The 12,898-nt window shown below is 54.5% G+C and overlaps 2 protein-coding genes across 2 annotated transcripts; one reads left to right on the top strand and one right to left on the bottom strand.

Annotated features, from left to right (window-relative positions):
• Positions 1 to 3,827: 3,827 nt before the first annotated feature.
• On the top strand, positions 3,828 to 4,733 carry BESB_072890 (fibrillarin; the record flags this gene model as incomplete). Its single annotated transcript, XM_029365662.1, has 1 exon — positions 3,828 to 4,733. The coding sequence occupies one exon, from the start codon at positions 3,828 to 3,830 to the stop codon at positions 4,731 to 4,733; it is 906 nt and encodes a 301-aa protein (XP_029218146.1).
• A 3,653-nt stretch (positions 4,734 to 8,386) lies between these two features.
• Positions 8,387 to 10,978, bottom strand: BESB_072880 (putative M phase phosphoprotein MPP10; the record flags this gene model as incomplete). Its single annotated transcript, XM_029365661.1, has 1 exon — positions 8,387 to 10,978. One exon carries the CDS (start codon positions 10,976 to 10,978, stop codon positions 8,387 to 8,389), a length of 2,592 nt encoding a protein of 863 aa, XP_029218145.1.
• Positions 10,979 to 12,898: the final 1,920 nt, after the last annotated feature.

The raw sequence follows: 12,898 nt of genomic DNA, 5'->3' as shown, positions 1-12,898 counted from the left end.
GACGGGCCGTCCTGAGACTATCTTTAGTACTCTATCATGAAATGGTTAGAACGCAGAAAAAGGCCGAGAATCTTTTTCAGCCCCATATAATTGAAGGAATGTGAGAAAGTGCGTACTGCCTTGGGGCCAGTAGTCTCTTCTCTGCGCTCACCTCTGCATGCATGATGGCGAGCCCTTCTTCAGCGTGCGGTGGAACAGAGGACCGCTGCATTCAGGCGCGGAACCTGAAGTCATTCACCATGCTTGTGCCAGTCCTCCTGGCCGCTCAATAATGTCACACACTCTGGTCCCTCCCGTGGGTTTTGTTCATATTATTTCGAGGGGCTAGATCCGGAAAGGATTTTGCAAACGGCATTGCACGCCTTGACTCCGGTCATAGCTACAGTCGCTGTGGCGCATGTCAGCCGTCGTCATTACGCAAACAGTGGGAGCTCGAGCACGAAGCGACCAACATGCCGCTCTCTTCAGAGTCTTCTCTTTCCTACACTGAGGTCATTGAACTGGCTGGAGAGCGCTATTTGTCTTGCCGTTGAATGCTGATAGACCACGGCCGGAACCAGCGTCGTGCCCCCCCTGCGAGCAGTATCACACGTTGGCTCGCTTCACGTCTCGGAGGCAAGTCGACGATCTTGACTCGCGATTGTTTAACTGTAGAGCGACTGTTTCCACACAGAATACGGTTTCTGCCTCTCTGCTGGAACGGTAAATGCCCTCCGCCCCTCCCGCCCCCCCCCCCTCAGGCGCCGGCGCCGCTGATCAGGTAGCGACTGCTGGTGTGCACGAGTTTGCGACCCCTGCGACGGCGAAGTGGCGGGATGGCATACCCGTCCTACGGCACCTGTATTCTTTTTTCGAAATTATACCATGCATACAAAGTAGCTATAACATTGATGGATGTACCAAGATGCCATCCTCTATCACATGGTGCGCGTCACGTGCTTCGCTCCAGGTGCCAGGTATCGTGGGAGATCCTCTAAAACTGCCTCATACGGTACACTCGACTCCCGCATTCTTTTTACCGATACCCGCCGCGGACGGCATGCAGCCTTGCGCCCGAAATAAGAATGGTTGCCGTCCTGAAGGACGATACATAGTGCACCTCACACTCCACCCATATCCGTTGTTAATTAGTCATGACTCGTCGCGGCGTTCATTGCCTTTCCGTCTCGAGCCTGGCCCTATCCCTAGCTCTGTAAAGGCTAACCCGTGTTGCTGTCATTGCCTTCTTAGAGAAAGCGGGCCATTTTGTGCATTGCTCTTGATGATTTGCGTGGGAAGAGCACACTCGCATGAAAGCGACTTCAAAAACTGCGCACAACCTTCTTCGCATGCTACTGGGTATAACGTCCCACCAACTGGGCATAAAACGGTATGACGACGAAAGCGGTGTGCCGAGTGGATGCATGTGAATCAGTGGTCCATATCACGAAACGAGCGGCTCACAAATCATGAGCGGAAGGAACTCAGAACAAGAGAGGGAGTACCAAAGTGTACTGGGAGGCAGCCACGAAAAGGACTGTTTCAATTCGCCGTGTGTGCCTCGTAAAGACGGCTACGGTCTGTAAAAGACGGGAGTTATATCCAGCGGCGCTGCACAGCGGCGCACAGAGTTCAGAAAACAAAGCCAAAATATCGGTTATCAGTGAACACTGGATACATGGCTAACTCCAGCGTCAGGCCCGGGAAGGGCGCTGGCAGCCTGTGCCCATCGGGAACTGGGATGCTTCAACATGGGGTTGCGGGCTCAGCGTGCGCTTTTGTACTTTTCGCTCAGGTGCTCGTGCAAGTTCCTGCTCGCTGCAACATTCTACAACAACGATACACGCAACTCTCTCATACTACTACCCTACCTACCGCGACACTGCCGATAAGGGGCAACTTCTGTTTGCTTCGCATGTTGCGTCTACCCCGATAAAAGCGACGGCATCGTCCACCCCCTTCTACCCCCCCCCCCCCCTCCCCCCGCCGACCTTCCCTGCCCCCCTCACTCTTGTGAAACCCCGCTCACCGATGATAGGTTTATGATGCCAGCAATTACCGATACGCGCGTGTAACATGGTATGACACTCGCGATGACGCCGTGTCGGACCGCGGTTGATGCACAGGCCGAGCTCTGCCCACGAGGTTTCGGTTGATTGCATGAATTGTGTGCTGCTCTTGTCATGACTCGACAGGGACGTATGAGCGCACAGTCTTTCACGGTGACGTGCGGAATCGGAGGAGACGCTCAACCAGCGGCTCAGGCGCCGTGTACCGGGGGCATCGCATGCCACGAAATCCATTATCCGTGATACTCGTTGCCGATACCACCACCCGAGTTACCACCAGGACGCGTCGTTAACGGCCCCCCAGATACACTGCAGCAAGACGTGTCATCTCGCTCCCTATCGCTCACATGCTAAGGCTGTGTCTCGGGTGTGACTGGGCTATCAAGGACAAAAGACGCGGGAACTTTGCCGCACACGCGGTGAGATTCCCTACCCACAACAAATTACCTGTTCCTCTCACAACCAGGGAGAAACCACATGCACGGCGTTTGGCCCTGTTTGTGTTGAGCATACCTGTTTTTTCTTCCTGTCTCTTCCAGGCCGCCCTGATTCGCGTCACGCGAGCGCCATTTAACGCGTTGGGGCCATACGGCGGCTAGCAGCGTGTCGCCCTATCCTCGAAGTCCAACTTGCCTCGTAGGGCTCGCACAAATTGATGCACTAAATTAGGTTATGCAGGTCTCGGAAGATGCTGTGTGCTTCAAGAGGTTTCTAGACTCGCCTGGTGAGAAGCCCCTGTAAAGGAGTCGCGGTAAATGCCATGCGGCCGTAATCGGGCAGGCGACGTGGCAACCGGCGTTGGCTCGGCGCATGCCCGTCGCATGCATGTTCAACAGCGTTGTGGGGACTACCAACCCCAGTACGTTTTGTAGCGAGGCGAGAAAAGAGTTCAGTCTGTCACCCTTCGTTGGCTTTGTTTCTGGCCTCTTGTTGTTTCGGGCCGCGCCAAAGCACAGGTTTCCTGGTTTCCCTCGTGGCTGCGTAATGCGCCAGTCGCTTTCGTTCTTTGCCCGTATCAACCTGCTCTAAATCGTAGTTTTCCGGAAACCGTTCGGAAACGGTCCATCCATTTTTCCAGCGGGTCGAAGCAGACGATCTGCCCGCACTGCATTTTTATAAACGTAGATCACGAAAATGAGAGGTGAGGAAATACGGCTGTGACTGTTAGCCACACATGAACTATAAGTATCTGGGGTCGTTCTGCCGTGGCGCCGAAGCAGGGTGACTTCGTGAAGAGTTGCATTTTCCAGTAGAAATTGTGTGCTGTGGCGAGAATGAACAGCGCGCGCCACTGGAGCAGGCGTACCGGCCTTTCACGGCGATTGCCGCAGAAAAGTAACTCCGCAGCCAGTGCGAGAACAGAGAGGCTCGAATGAATCGGATTACTGAAGGGAGGGGGCCAGGCGCGCTTGTGAGGTGGAGGCAAGGTTTCATCCCAGCAGAGGAGACCTCGAATGCGACGACGGGGTAACTAAAGGGAGGTTACGGCAGTCTGTTGCTTTTTCTCTGCTTGACGGCGGTATCCTCCAACCGTCAACTGTCCGAGCAAGTAGTGTTGCGCAGTCGTGCGTGCTTTTCCTCCCCGAGCTGGGGGCAATGAGAGCGAATACATGTGATATTTTCTCGGTGCTGTCGATGACCTGATTCAGGCGGCTTCCGAGGGGGCGGTCGAGGCGGCGGCAGAGGCGGCGGAAGAGGTGAGCGAAAGCGAGAGCTGTTTGCCTGTTGCATGCCTGTCCCTCGCACTGTGCAGCTCGTGACTTGCTTCGCCATCACGAAATGCACGTCGCGTCAGACGGAAAAAGTGCTCCGTGGCGAATTTTCCGTGGATGTTTCGTAGGAGGAAGAGGTGGCGGTGGAGGCTTCAAAGCGAGTCGCGGAGGAGGTCGAGGCGGAGGTCGCGGCGGCAGGGGCGGCGGAAGAGGTCGAGGCGGAGGCCGAGGCGGTGTTGGCGCCAAAGGAGGAGCCCAGAAGGTTCTTGTTGTTCCCCACCGCTTCGAGGGTATCTTTATGTCTAAGGGAAAAGCGGACTCCCTTGTCACCCGCAACATGGTTCCGGGAGAATCTGTATATGGAGAGAAGCGACTAGAGGTCGCCGAGGAGGGTGGAGAGAAGATTGAGTACCGTGTGTGGAACCCGTTCAGGTCGAAGCTGGGAGCCACAATCGTCGGTGGTGTGGCTAACATGCCCATCAAGCCGGGCAGCAAGGTCCTGTATTTGGGTGCTGCTAATGGCACGACAGTTTCCCATGTGTCAGATATCGTTGGCCCCGAAGGGGTGGTGTACGCAGTTGAGTTTTCCCATCGCTCGGGTCGCGACCTCACGAACATGGCCAAGAAGAGGCAAAACATCGTTCCCATCGTGGAGGACGCTCGTCAGCCGCTGAAGTATCGCATGCTCGTTGGCATGGTTGACGTCATCTTTGCCGATGTCGCCCAGCCGGATCAATCCCGAATCGTTGCCCTGAACGCGCACCATTTCCTGAAGGCCGGGGGCTGGTTCGTTATTTCCATCAAAGCGAACTGTGTAGATTCCACTGCAAAGCCTGAGGCCGTTTTTGCTGCAGAGGTGGACAAGTTGAGGAAGGAGAAGTGCAAACCCAGAGAGCAGCTCACCCTGGAGCCGTACCACAGAGACCATGCAGTGGTCATTGGTCAGTACAGAGTCTCCAAGAAAAAGGACTGATCGTCAATCTGCAGTTCTTTTCAAGATTACCGGGACGATACGTCTACTGTTTTGCCGCAGTCAACCAGTTCTCGCTGGTGTGCAGAGCGATGTGATTCATCTGCCTGGCAGGATCGAACCCGTTTTGGTATGGCCAGCCTGTGTAAGCGTGTTGTTTGTTATATGTTCTTCTTGGTGGGCATAAAGTTCATCTCCGTTAACTTCTAACTTTACTCATGTTGCGATTTGGCCGAATTTTTCGGAAGCTGATATGAAGTTCTTCCTTGGTGGGAAGCGCTTCTGGAGTGCAGCTGTTTGTCTCGCTGCCCAACCCGAAGCTTTTTTCTGAAGGCTGCGTGTGATTAGTACACAAGGAGTGAACTGAGTTTTACAGGAATCTGCGCATGCATGAGATATAGCAACAGTGCATCATTTGGTCGGCGGCGGAAAGTAGCATCGCGTGCTCGCCCACATGGGTTTGGAGTACATACGAAGCCGCTGAACAGTCGTGATTCATCAGCCAGTATCACCAGCGCTGACAAGCTCGAATGAACAACGGCACACAGCGCTGCGCGTCAAACCAGACCCTCTTGAGGCAGTCAGTCAGTGATGCTTGGCGGCACGACAATTTGCCCTATGAAACGAAATGCGGGAGGCAGTATCGGCGGCGTCGACAAGAGGATCCCTTTTGTGGCAGCCCAGGCAATTCTGGTCGTTCTCCTCGGGTATCGAAATGTACACACCAGCGCAGTTCTAGCCACTGACATAGTGTTTTTCTCAGTATCATGGCAGCTAAAGAACGCGACAGGCATCCTTCTTGTTATCCAATAGGGTTATGGTTTGGCGATTGTGTTTGGATATTTGAGGCAGTAGGGGCGATTCAAGGTGTTCAGGTAGGCAGGACGCGTTGTCCTCTTGGGAGGAAGTGACACTCCGGTCGCAGCTGCATAGAAACAGCGTGAACCATCCATCGGGCACTGACAAAAAAGTGGCTACTTTGCTTGTAAGCCGAACAATTGTGTCCTACTGAAAACTGATCCAGATCTGCTTTACCAGTGACATCTACACAGAAATTCCTCATGGTTGCGATGGGTTGCACCGCAGCCGTCGGCCTTGGTAATGCGTCATAACTCCGTTCGAATACTGCCGCACACCCTGCTTCTCCCCAGGACTGATAACGAGTTTGAGCAAATGTTCGGCATTCAGTCCAGTGTTATGGTGGATCTCGTTTTTTCACGTGGATGATCCTAGTAGCGGTAGTCACAGCAGGGTTTTCAATGCAAACGACGGGCAATCTTCCGAACAACTCGATACGAGACACGGTCTACCTCATGACTGTAAGATATAGATGCCGTTTCAGTAACCTTGCAAGTGTGCGACTATCTTCGTGATGCATGACTGGGCAGAAGAAGATCTTGAATTCAACTGCAATAAGGAGATCTTTCTCCTGGGAAGTTGCGCTCCACTATTGTAGATGCAGATGACATGCTTCTTCCTCAGCGTCTACGCTAGGCGAGATTGTGGAAGTTCGCATGTGCAAAACACATTTGCGCCTGCGATTAGTCAACTTTCGGCAACTAAACTCGCAACGTACAGTCTCTAACTCCGGCAGTGTCACAGAATGTATGAACGCTTGCATTCGAATGCTGTTTCTGCTTCCCACCGGATCAGGCAACCTTTCTCGTTGGTTCAAATTCGACGCCACCAAGAAGCGTCGAGTATGGGCGTATCTTCTTTGTAGATAGATTGACCCTACTGGTGAACGACGTGCTGCATTCCTGAAACTGGTTTTCAGTGTCAACACGCATACATACTATGCGACTGTTCCTGTTTCTTGTGCGACATCGTGTGCGTAGTGTATCAGTTGTATCTTTTACACTGGTGTAGATGTTCGCTTCTGGCATCGTCACTACATGGGTCGACAACTCTTTTGCAGCAGATTTCCCGCGCGTTCAATGACCGTGACCGTGCAACTGAGAATTCCTGCAACAGGCAGTTTCTTCATGAAGCATCTATGTAGCGGTTCGATATGAAGCGTCCGCGAGGCTGTGCTTGTAGAACTGTGTGACAAGGCCTCGGCGCTGTACGTGTGGGAAGTAGAAGTAAGCCACGCTGACTGATAAGTGGCCGCGGCATTCCGGAAAGCGGACTCTTGACCAGTCGGCTCTAACGAGAACTCTGCATTTGTAGCCTGGGATAGATCGCGTTAGTTCTTGGGAAAGCGACTTCCGAGCCACCAATATATATTGATACAAAGAGTTACCATATCCTCCATACAAAACAGGCATTAAGAACATAAAGATCATAGCTAGGCATCCCTTTTCTTTGAAACACACTTCCCTTCTCGCCGAGAATCTGGTTTGTAGTTTTCTTAGGTAGTATCTTATTAATTTTCATACCTATGCATATCCTTGGTTTCAACGTTATGCCAAGAAGGATACCAGATTACCCTGATTATCTTTGTTATATTAATACATGGTGTTCAATTGGTTCTATATCCACAATAGTTATCATCTTAGCTATGCTCTGCTAATGCACTTAACATGTTGGTCCTGAAAAGCACAAGAGAACTTGGATCCGGTAAACAAAGGCCTTCAAGATCTAAACCAGTAGTCCGCTGCTCTTAGTTTTATCCTACTGTTTACTCTATGTGGTACTATACGCTGGTATGGATATTGCCCTACACGATACATACTATATTGTAGCTCATTTCCATTTCGTAGTAACTCTTGGTGCAGTACGAGCTACTATATGTGGCATTTTAGACGCTAACTTTCCGGCTAAACATCCCTTTTCTTGAAACACACTTCCCTTCTCGCCGTTAGCACTCCGCTTCATATCGTACCTGAATGGTACTTTTTAGCATCAAAAGAGCTTTCACGCTATCTCTATTGCCTGTCGAGTCGCTCTACCTCTTCCTTTACGAGAAATAGTAGCACCACGCGGGGGCATCAGCCCTGCACTTTGACCGGAACTCCGTGGCGCAGATCAGTTTCGTTAGTCAGTCCGTCCTAGCAACGAGTGTGCACTTGAGCGGTAGCGGGACTCCTAATTAGAGCTGGCCATCATACGATCTCCCCATGTGATACTATCGACAGCTTCACGAACACCGAGCGTGAATGCCTTTTCTATCCTGCCAGTCTCATGCTATCAAGTTCCCGTACATACACCGCACTAGACGCTAGCACTGTGACTGAATTCTTGCGCCACCATTGAAGGCGTTGGCATTGCTTCAGTTCGGGAAGGGCAGCTCCGCTTCGACAGCCCCCGTGTTTTCGCGATGCCACATGACACGAGGCACCGGCTGCAGTTCGGGTCGGACGCCCTCTGTAGTCGCAATACCATACCACACCAGGCGCGCAATTACCACAGCTTTTCTTCACGCTAAGCAAGAATCGCCTACTTGCAATCATAGTCTACTGTCTACCTTCGAACTTGAAATGGTCACGCCAAATTTCGTGCCGGGTTTGCGGCGTGGTTGTACAAGTCTATGTGACCTGGGCTACTAAAACGCTTTTAGACATTCATTCCGTTCAGGTTTGGCATATATCGTATGGTCCGATTCAGGACGCATAAGTGATCAAATCGTCCCCGAGCTTCTTCGCACATGATTAGCCTAACACAATCGCCCCCGAACCTCGCCGGAGCAACGCGTGGTGTCCGCGGCTGGTTCTCTACTTGGAACCCGCTTTCTGACGGCGTTCCGATCGCGCAGCTTTCATCGCATCGCTGAGGAGTTCCTGGATCTTTACTCTTCTCTGATTCTTTCTAAGCTCTGCAATGGCTTCCTGTTGCGTTAGTCCAGTCTGCTTCTTGCTGAGCCGGTTCTCCTTTTGTTGTTTGTTCTTCGCCGCAATCTTGGTCTCCCTTTCCTTGAGGCCTTCCTTCGTCAGCTCTCCGCGTCTGACTTGCCCTAGCACGCGCTTGCGGCGTCGCTCCTTCTTGTTCCGCCGCTCCGCCTTGCGCTCGGCCTGCGTCATCTCGCTCTTGTCTTTCTGCTTCGGTGCCTTCCTGAGCTCCTCCGGCGCCTTCCTCAAGGCATCGCTGTGGAGCACCGGCACGGCCTCTTCTACCTGAACCGCGGCGACGCCGCCGTCTCCGCTGCCTAACTTCGCCTTCTCGGCTACCGCTGGCGGCGCAGGCCGGAAGCTCATGTTGCTCAGGCAGTCTAACTTGTACATCAACTCCCCAAACATTTCCAGCAGCTCCGCCTTCTGCTTTTCTTCTGCGGACACCTTTCCGCTGCCGCCCGCACCTCCCATGAGCTTCTGCTCGTATTCCATCGCGTACAGATCGCCCAACCCGACTTTGCTCTTCTCCATATCTAGTTCCACAGTCGCGTCGTCGCCCTTCTTCATTTGGTTTGGCGGGACGACGGCGCGCCGAATGACATCATCAAAGAGATTCTCCTCGATGCGCTGCCTCAGGATCTTTTCAATGTACTCACTGAGCTTGCTGATCTTCTGCGTGCCGCCCTGCTCTTCGTCTGTCTCTTCCTCACCGAGCGTTCCAAGCCTGTCATCCAGTTCCGCGGCCTGGTCATCCTTCACAGAAGATGTCAGCAGAGGGAGATCGAGGGGCCCGACATCGAGAAGCGCGTTCCGAGGGCGCTGCTTCGCCCAGGCCTCTCCCTGAAGATTCCAAGCCTTCTTCGCCACAAGCTCCTGCTCCAGCTTGTCGATGTCACTTTGCAAAGCCGCGGAGTGCGCCATGACTTCGCGCAGAGAAGCGTGCCGGAGGTTCTTGCGGTCTTCGCCACGGTCGTCGTCCTCAGCTGCGTCAGAAAAGGCACTCGAGGCATCGCTGGCGCCCTCTTCGTCGCTGTTGCCCTCCGCGTCTGCGCCTTTTTTCCCCTTCTCGCGACGCTGCTGACGCGCCTCTTCTGCGTCTTCCCGGAGCCGACGCTCCAGCCGGTCTAGCTCCCGCTGCAGGCGCCGCTCTTCTTCGTCCATCTCGCCATCCTCGAACTTGAAACCTTCCTCCTCCTCTTCACACGCGTCCTCGTCCTGCGAATCCTCGTCATCGGAAACCCTGGTGGCTCTCTTCCTGCGCTTCGCCGAAGAAACTCTGTCGTCGTCGCCGAGACCTTCGCCGGACGGCGCATCGAAGAAGTCTGAGTACTTCAGGTTTCGCGCTTCTTCGTCATCATCCTCGGCTTCCTCCAGAAGCATGTCAACGTCCTCGCCGTCGTCCTCGTCCAATTCGTCCGCGGAAGCGAGCGATTTGTCCTTTTCCGCATCTTGTCTCTTGCGCTCCTTCTCTTCTTCTTGGAGGATGAAACGTCGCATGGCTTCCATGGAGAAAAACTGGTCCTCCTCCACCTTCTGCGTCTCATCTGCCCCTTCCTCGCCTTCGGCAGCTTCACTTTCCGCGTCGCTTGCGTCGACCTCAGAGTCAGACGCCGCGTCTTCCGCAGCATCCTCCTCCCCCTCGGATTCGCTGCCGGCTCCCACCCGCCTAGCCGGACTGGCGTCATTGTCGCTTTGTCCCTCTTCATCGTCCTCCGATGGCGTCTCTTCGTCGTCTGCCTCTCTGTCGGAGTCGCTCTCCTGGATTTCTTCCTCTTCGAAGGGAAGCAGCCAAAGGAACCGGTCTTGCCACCGCCGGCCCTCTGCGGCATCCTGGAAGAACTCTGGTGCGGCAGACGGCCTGCCGTCGTCCGCGTCTTCCGCCCGTCGGCGCCGCTGCTTTCGACTCCGCTTCAGGCCTCGTCGGCTGGTCATTTCTGCCGTGTGCAGGTCCTTCACCTTCTTTCTCAGCTTCCGCAGCAGCCGTTTCCCCTCCGCATCAATGAGGGCCCAAACGTGCTGCACGGACACGTCCGCCGACGCAGCCTCGCGCGCAGGCGCTGCCAGCGCGCCCTCTCCGCGGCTCCCACCCGCCTCTTCGCCCTGCGCATCCGCCTCGTCCTCTGCGTCGCTCTCGCCACCGCGGCTCAAATTCCGCAGCAGCAGCGAAGTGAAGGACCTAGGTGCCCGCGCTCCGCAGCCGCCGACAACCGCGGTGCCGGCTCCAGTCGACTGAATCAGACTGTCCAGGTGGCGAAGTGTCATCTCCAGGGCTCTCCTGCGTTGCGACAGCGTTTCGCCTTCACTCAGCAACAGACAGAGGGGCTCCTCCGCGACCGCGTCCAGCCACGCTTCCTCAGGCGAGGCTTCCTTCTCTGAGCGACCCACAGGGACCCCCGCTGGAGCTTCCGCTGCGCCATCGGCCGCCCTCGCGCGCGAAGGAAGGACGGCGGAGACGCCGCTCTGTTCTGGAGCCATCGCGCCGAAGTCCTCGCGAGCTGGAACCTGAAAAAACCGACGCGGAACCCGCCAAGCGACGACGCCGCGGACGCCGGCAGACCCGTCACACAGAAGAAGGGATTCTGCCGGCTACCAACTTGCGTACAGGCACGCACACGTGAACTGCGTGAACGCTCGAGATGAGAAAATAAACCCAACCGACAAAATGGCACCCGGTCAACCCTTGCCAGCCGCCGCGCAGGTTCCGATACGACGAACTACAGGTTGTCGGCTCCCCAGCGCTAAGAATACGGATAGAGAAGGCATATGCGGATACTCAAAAACAAATTGGAAAAGGCAACGAATCGGATACCCGCTCGCTTTGGACCACAAACTGGAAAGAGTCCGATATGGGGGCGCCAGTGGACGATCTGTGAACGAGTCGGATGAAATACGAGCGAGTTCACGAGCCCAAACGGGCGCGCTGTAACTGAAAACTATAGCATCACGGTACGGCGGCAAATCCGAAAAAACGCCGCCAAAGTGTTTGACGAGAAGGAGAACATCTCAGGAGTTTGGATGGACGGCGAACATAAAAAACCCTGCATGCAGACAAACTCGAAAATGCCAGCAAAAGCGGTTGCCGTGGATGAGGAGGGGGAGAGAATGCTGTTCCACGAACGGCGCCTAGCGCCGCCGAAGCCGCGAGAACCTTGATTTTCAGACTGCGAACGGCAAGCTTGGCAGACAGAGAAGCTTAAAGGATTTCCTTGTCCCCTTTAGGACTGACAGAGAAGTCCCTGAATTAGTCCCGCCCCACAGAGCTCACTTTTTCTGCTGCTGCTCCTCCCGACAGGTGAAGCATGCAATTGATGAATCTACTGCCCCGGAGAGGAGGCACCGCGCACGTCGTTCACCCTCCTCCCGTAATGAGCAGGACGGCTGAATGAACGTGCAGAGCCAGCGGCGTACTGGTGGCGAGACATGCTACTCAAACAAAACCCGTCTCACAAAAGAAGGCAAACGGCTTGGGACCGGAAGTCCTTACACATCGATGCGTCGTGTGTATTGTTGACAGATTAAGCGTACGCACCTCTTCAACATGATACCGGGGCGGCACACGGGCGACTGTCGCGGAGGCGGCTCCGCAACGGTCGCGGGTGCGACAACGCTCTAGACGAGAAGCGCTGGGCTGGCACGTGACTTTCGCCATGACTCTGCTGATGGAGGAGGGAAGAAAACGAGGCAGCTCGCGACAAGAGGTGCTGCTCTCTTCCAGAGAAAGGAGACCCGCCTACATGATTGCGTGCGACAGCTTTCGGCGTCTAAATGCTGTGTGTAAAAGGCATCCGTTGGAAAGCGTGGATTCCAAACGTGAAGTTCAGCTTCTCCAGATTTTTGTCGGTAGCGCCTCTGGCGGTGTACACACTCTCAAAAAGCTACGGCTTTTTGTGTGCCTCGACCGATGCCGGCACGTCGTCATTCAGCATCCGTAAATTCGCACGCGGCGTCCTTCTTTCTGTCTGAGTTTGCTACATTGCGCGGTTTCTCTTTTTCTACTTTGGTCCTGCGCTATTAATACCATTCGTCTCTGTCGTGGTTTACTCCTCGGCATTTCCTTGTCTTCCGTCCAGCGTCCCTCCCCTCAGAACTATCTACAGCCCCATTCACCGTTAATCGGAAGCCTGTGGCTTTTTTCTGAGCGATAGTTTCCCGATTTCACTAGTAGCGTTCTCCCACTTGGTTGCCATCTTTGTCGCACTGTTGTTCACTATCTCTCGTCGCCTCGCCGCCCTTTCGTTCTGAAGCGAGCTCCCGTGTCCTACGGATCATAAAGAAAGCGTATGGAACAGAGAGTGACCCGAATATCCGCTGTCTTTCTCGGTCCTTCCTTCTCCGGTATCGTCTTCCCCGCCTTTTCGCTGACCTGCTCTCGTTACGCGACGTCCACTTCTGCCG

The sequence above is a fragment of the Besnoitia besnoiti genome, assembly GCF_002563875.1.
Source record: "Besnoitia besnoiti strain Bb-Ger1 chromosome Unknown contig00007, whole genome shotgun sequence".
In the NCBI taxonomy this organism is placed as follows: domain Eukaryota; phylum Apicomplexa; class Conoidasida; order Eucoccidiorida; family Sarcocystidae; genus Besnoitia; species Besnoitia besnoiti.
This window is presented reverse-complemented; position numbering and strand designations above follow the sequence as displayed.